Genomic DNA, 6341 nt, shown 5'->3' with positions numbered 1-6341 from the left:
ACTGAATTTCAGCCCCAGTGTGTGGCGCCAGCGGCTTGTGCAAAACCAACTGTGGCGTGTACTGCAAGGCCGAGCTGGGCCTTGCACCGTCTGCACTGCCCGCGGGCAGGGTCATCAAGCCGCAGGTCATCAACCAAGCCGTGGGGCTGCCGGCCAGTGGCTCGCTCTACTACTTCAACTACCTGGACTCGACCGCATACCCACCTTCCGAGCTTCTCGGCGGCCACCTTTTCCCTTCTGGCCTCCTCAACGCGCAGGCTCCCACAGCTCTAGCTGCGCATCCCAAGCTCTTTCTGCTGGAGAACGCCAAGCTGGCCGGCCTGGCTGCGGACAAGTTCCCCCATCCAGCTCCCTATCCCCATAAGGAGCGCTTGCCCGCGCCGCTGGAACAGGTGCTGAAGGAGAACTCGGCCCTGACCGCTGAGCGCGGGGTCGTCAAGAGTCACAGCAAGTTACCCGGGGGCTCTGCAGACGGCAAGCCCAAAAACTTCACCTGTGAGGTGTGCGGCAAGGTGAGGCCCAAGGTCCTCTGGGGGCCGGGCGGGGCGACCGGCGAAGGCTGCTTCCCTGGGGCAGCCTTGAACACCCCTTTCTCCAGTTGAGGAGCTCTCCAGTAGCTGCGTACTCAAATTGGGTGCCTGGTTGGGCCTCAGTTTCCTATTCTGTAAAATGGGGATGCCGCTGTCAGCAGTCACACGGTACTTGGTGGAAGCAGACTGGGAAACACTTTGCTAAAGGGCTCTGGTTTCTGAACTGGGGTGTTGGTTGGGGGAGGTTGGCTGTGGCCTCCTGGGATTGGTAGCAGGCCCTCTGTGGAACTCGGCACAAAGCCCCCTCTTGTCCTTCCATAGGTGTTTAACGCTCACTATAACCTCACCCGCCACATGCCGGTCCACACCGGTGCCAGACCGTTCGTGTGCAAAGTCTGTGGCAAAGGCTTTCGCCAGGCCAGCACGCTCTGCAGACACAAAATTATCCACACCCAGGTATGTGGCCCCCCGGGTCAGGCCTGGCCCGCGCGCAACCTCCCACCCCAAGTCTGAGCGATGGGGATAGGATGGCCAAAGATTTCCCCCTTACCCTTTCGGGGAAAACCGTGTCCCTTTTGAGGTGTCCGGGAGGTGGCCTCTGCCTGGCAGTGATCTCAGTCTTACTGTGCGCGCGCCCCTCTCCGCAGGAAAAGCCGCATAAATGCAACCAGTGCGGCAAAGCCTTCAACCGCAGCTCTACGCTCAACACGCATATCCGCATCCACGCGGGCTACAAGCCTTTCGTCTGCGAATTTTGTGGCAAAGGCTTTCACCAAAAAGGTAAAGTGTCCGTCGAGGCCCTCTCCCCACCTCAGGAGACTTTACTCTGCGGGTTGCGGCCGGTGGGGGGGACCGCAAAGAGGGATCTGGAGATCCGCAGCACAAAAGCCGCAGAGTAGAGCCGAGCGATTCTTTGGAATCGGGTCTTGATGGGTGTAGGTGGAAGCTTTCCGGCCTGGGTTAATAGACCTCCCTGTATTCCAGCCGGATGCACCGGGAGCCTCTGAATTTGGGAGGTGGGAAGGAAGGAAGAGGGCAGAAGGGGTAAAAGTAGGAAAAGGAGAGAGTAAAGCCTTCCAGAAAGAGATTCCCTTTGTATTCGGCTCTCCCTTTTGAAATGGGAAAATATATATATATCTAGGGAATATCTGCCTCCTGGGAACAACTTAAGACTTGGGTGGGGGGAACATGTAGGATTCCCAGTTCCCCAGGCCCTGTGCCCTGCTCAGATTTCCCAAGGCACTTTTGGATCTCCAGGTGGTTATTAGGAGACTAGAGGGAGTGACTTTTTAAAAAATGATAAAGGAAAAAAAGAGAGGGGGGGCGAAGGAAGCCTGGGTTCGTGCGAATTTCTTCGAGCGAGGCATCTGCTAGAAGAAGGACACGGTGTGTCTGGGCTGCGAAAGTTTTCCGGCCGGCGGAGCGCTGCAGGAGGGAAGCTTCACCCGCCCCTGTGCGGGGCAGGGTAGGGGCTCGGGCCGGCTCCGCAAGACTCAGTGCTCCGTCCTTTTGGGGAGTGCCCCAGGCTTGACGCATATGAAGTTTGACAACTTCTTCACTCGAAGAGGTCGCGCCCGCCTAGCCAAGCGTCGCCTTCTTTGCGCGGGCACCTGAGCCGCCCCCGGGATGCTTGGGCCCTCTCATTCCACTGCATACCCCTACTTTTTGCTTTGTTTTGTTTTTGTTTTTGGTCTCCTGTAGGGAACTACAAGAACCACAAGCTGACCCACAGCGGCGAGAAACAGTACAAATGCACCATCTGCAACAAGGCCTTCCACCAGGTCTACAATCTGACCTTCCACATGCACACCCACAATGACAAGAAGCCTTTCACGTGCACCACTTGCGGCAAAGGTTTTTGCAGAAACTTTGACTTAAAGAAACACGTGCGCAAACTCCACGACAGCGTGGGCCCCACCGCCCCCTCCGCAAAGGACCTGACTAGGACAGTGCAGAGCTGAGAGCTACTGCCTTGTCCTCCGTTCCCGCCCTGTACCACCCCAAAAACAGATCACACGTATAAACTTATTTCTAAAATTAAAAGGAAAAAAAAAACTATAGCAGAGAGGCTAATATCTATTTATCAAAACCAGCATATTTTTGGAAAGTTAAACGTTTCCTCGATGACTGGCAGCAAACGCGTGGCTCCCACCTTTGTATATTCAGGAAATTTATTTAAATCCAGTGCGCCGAAACGTATTTAATTCCAGGCCTCGGCTTCTCCTCGGGCAGCAGGTTTTTAACCTCAGCCTGTCACCGTGAGCGCCCCAGAAGAGCGCGGCGTTCCCAGCCATCTTTATACAGCCATGTAATTCCTCCTGTACAAGCGAACGCGGAATATATACACATATGACTCAATAAACAGAATCATTAGTGCGCGTTTTCTTTCCCCCATCCCCTCCTCGGAAGGTGAACTCCGCAACTCCAAAGAACGAATTCGAGATAGACGTTTATAACCTTTCCCTGCCCCAATACGACTTCCTTTGGAGCACTTGGGCCCAAGGTGAGGCCCAACTGGTGTTCTTGCGGCGCTTGTGTGCTAAAGCACCCAGAAGCGAGGGCAAAAAGGCCTACATCCGCCTCCAGGAGGTGCCAAGTTTTTATTTGGTGACTGTTCAGACGCTTGGGATTCTGGGTGTTGCTTTAATTGGGTGAGAAAAAAATTTAAAGGGTTAAAGTGACTGAATTTAGGGAGCAGCTTCTGGGTGCTCCAGTAAAAAGCGGCGCGCAGTGTAAGGGTTAAAGGCCAGGGCACTGCCTCGCTGTGGTGCTTCTAGGCACGTCCCTTCCTCTAGGTAACTTAAGGAAGGTAACCACTGCTCCCAGCCTCCCCTGGAGGCTAGAGCTGGAGAATAAGGGACGCGAGAGCTTCCGGGCTCCCTAGCCTGCGCGCTTGGGCTGGGGTTGGCTTCCCGGTGCCGTGCGCCCTGCCGCGGGAGGGCGCGCCCGGGCTCCCCGAGCTCGCCGCTGCCGCCTCCTGGGTCCTGATTACTGCGCAGTTAGCCCATTTCCTGAATAGCTATCTCCGCGGCCGAGCACGCTGATGAAATGATCTCACGCTTGCTTTCTAAGTAATGACCCAAATTAAGAGAGAAAACAGAGACCCTTCAAACAGCATTACATTAATCATCTAATCATTCCCAGGAGGGGGCCGGCCGCCGCCGCCCCGTTTGATCCGAATCTGGATAATCAAGAGCTCGGATTACTGGCGCGTCGCGCCGGGCCTGCCCCCCACCCTCCCCACACACTTTTAATATCCGCGCCGCGATTCAGCCCACGTCTTCTGGAACAATGTTACCCAGCGCCGGCAAGAAATGCGGCACTGGGCCCGGGAGTGTGCTTCCACGCAGCTTCCCCATTGAGGGGGCGAGGACAGCTGGGCGCTGACCCCACGCGGATTTCCACTGTGGGGGCGCCTATTTGGAGGGAACGATGGTTAATGCAAAGGGCCACCCCCAAGTATCTCTGAAAGTGAGTTGAGTGTTGGTGAGCCCAATGCGTGGTACACAGTAGGTGCTCAGTGCTGAGAGCTCCAGTGGCTTCCACGAGCGAAAAAAACTCCTGTCCAGAGCACTGGTTCCAAGCCAGGAATCTGATCCATTCTCTCGGTTGTTGACAATAACCCATAAACTGTCGCTGATTATTCCTATTCCCACTTTACGGTTGAAGAAATAGAGGCAGAGATCATCTAAACGAGATGCACAGAGTCAACGGGCTAGGTAGGAAGGATTCAAACTCGAGCTTCTAGGAGACCAACGCTGCCTTCAGTCCTAATTGGTGGAGGAGGAATCTGGGGATTGGGGTTCCAGGGAATGACGCTCCAGGGCAGGGTAGAAGATCCGTCCTGGTCTCAGCGGACGGTTCTGTCCCGGCCCCCGCCCAATTCGAAGACCCATTGCGCAGGGAAGGAGAATTGTCGATTTTGTTTGCACAGAGGACGGCGACAGCTTCCTCAGGCTGTCGCGGGGGTATTTTTAGTACCTCCGATTCAGAAATAGGAACGCGTACATTAGAATTCCATTTCCTGAAAGGAGAGCGTCCTCGTTTTTTTTTTTTTTTTTTCGTATTTCTCTCCTCCCTCCCCCCACCCCAAGTCTGGGAAAACGCAGCCAGGGGAGGGGGGACGAGGAAGCCAGGGGGATTTTAAATGTTATCTCGTTCTGGCTACGGTTTGTTGAGGGGAGATTGGGACCCAAAGAAATATGCAGATTTAAAACTCCCAAATCTCGGTGCATGCTATAAACCTCAGGAAACCCCAGCATGGGCAGACGAGGAGGACTTGGCGACTAAGGACGTGGTCGTCTTACTTTCCCCAAGCATTACCCGTGCAGATTGCGTGGGGTTTAGGGAGTCAGCTCTATCACTTGTACAATGTTTTATTAGCCTTAACTGACATTCCCACAGCCCCCTAAGTTCTGGGACATCTTGAGTACTCTATGATGGTCAACCAAAATCCTTTCCGTTCTCTGGAGCTGGTCCTTTTGAAATGACTTCTGGAGATCGGAGGACATCAAGCCCACCTCCTTAAATAGCTCCAGAACTTTGGGCAAAGCAGACACCAGGATTTCGAATGCAAAGAGGGAAGTTGGCCTGCACATGAAAATCATGGTCAAGTTCTTCTCTTTAAGAAGAAAAAGATAAATAAAGAAGCCAGAGCATGCCAGTCAGAGAGATAACTTTCTAACCCGTCAAGTGAGAGAACTTTCTTTGAGAGAGTCTTCTGTAATAAGTTTCTACAGGAGAGAGACTAAAAGGGTCAGCCATCTCCTAAGGAAGAGAGAATTGTTTCCAGATTGGCAGTTCTGAAGAGGGGTGGGGATTGTTTCCTTGTAAAGGAGGCAGCAAATAAGATAAAACTCGTAGGTGTCTTAGGAGGTATTTCTCTCTTGGACTGCTCATCTCTGCAGTCTGGAAAACTTACTGTGGCTCAGGGGTATACCTGCTCAGAGTTCCTTGCACCCTCCAATCTCCTTGAGGTTGTTCCCTTGTAACTTGATTGCTTCTTAACCTTCACACCAGCTTCTGTCAATCGCTCTCACCTGAGAAGGTGTTATTTCACATCTGACTGTAATTGTAGATAAACAGAATATTTCTGCATCTATAAGGCTTAGCTTTGCTTTCCATGGGTTTGAAATCACTCCCGGGTTTGAACGTGTGGATTCTCGTCTGGTGTGGGGTGCAGGAAAGGATTCCTTCACCTGAAAAGCCTTGCAGGGGAGAGAAGGAACCTTGTGCCTGAATTACTACACACCTTTCACTGCCAGCACCAGTTCTGAAGCCAATGCTAAGCCTCTTCAATAACAATCTAAGCTGGGATTCTTCTTAGTTATTCACTATGCATCGGAATTAATGGGTGAAAGGCTGTGTTTTCTGATTTTTTCCCTTTCTTAATATTAAACTGTTTGCATGACTTGTAGCTTACAATACTAATAAATGACTTAAACAAGGTAGTCATCAGCTGCATATTAATATTCTAACCTTGATTAAATTGAAGAGGCCACCCTGAAAAAAATATTTTAAAAAAATCAAGTTGCGGGGGAGGGGAATCCTGTCACAGACACAAAAAAGACTCCAATTATCTTTTCCCCTACAAGATGTTTGTTCTGTCCATGACTGCTCACACTTCAGCAATCTTGCCAGCAAGACTCAAAAAAAAAAAAAAAAAAAAAGCCTCTTCCAAAGCCACAGCCTTGTACATAACAGATTGTACAATCCTATTGCCTTAGGCGGGTTAGAGGTTCCTCTCTGCAAAGAGCGGAATGGAGAAGTTGCCAGATCCAGACACATTTTGGGGGGTACTGCGACCGACCG

The 6341-nt window shown here is 52.1% G+C and overlaps 1 protein-coding gene across 1 annotated transcript; it reads left to right on the top strand.

The window, feature by feature from the left end:
* Positions 1 to 8: 8 nt before the first annotated feature.
* Positions 9 to 2897, top strand: Fezf2 (FEZ family zinc finger 2; the record flags this gene model as incomplete). The annotated part of the gene is made up of 4 exons (XM_015494534.2): positions 9 to 512; positions 852 to 986; positions 1178 to 1310; positions 2232 to 2897. Coding segments are annotated over 4 exons (1032 nt in total), but the record flags the coding sequence as incomplete, so codon positions are not given.
* Positions 2898 to 6341: the final 3444 nt, after the last annotated feature.

Source organism: Marmota marmota, unplaced genomic scaffold (genome assembly GCF_001458135.2).
Source record: "Marmota marmota marmota unplaced genomic scaffold, marMar, whole genome shotgun sequence".
Taxonomy (NCBI): domain Eukaryota; kingdom Metazoa; phylum Chordata; class Mammalia; order Rodentia; family Sciuridae; genus Marmota; species Marmota marmota.
This window is presented reverse-complemented; position numbering and strand designations above follow the sequence as displayed.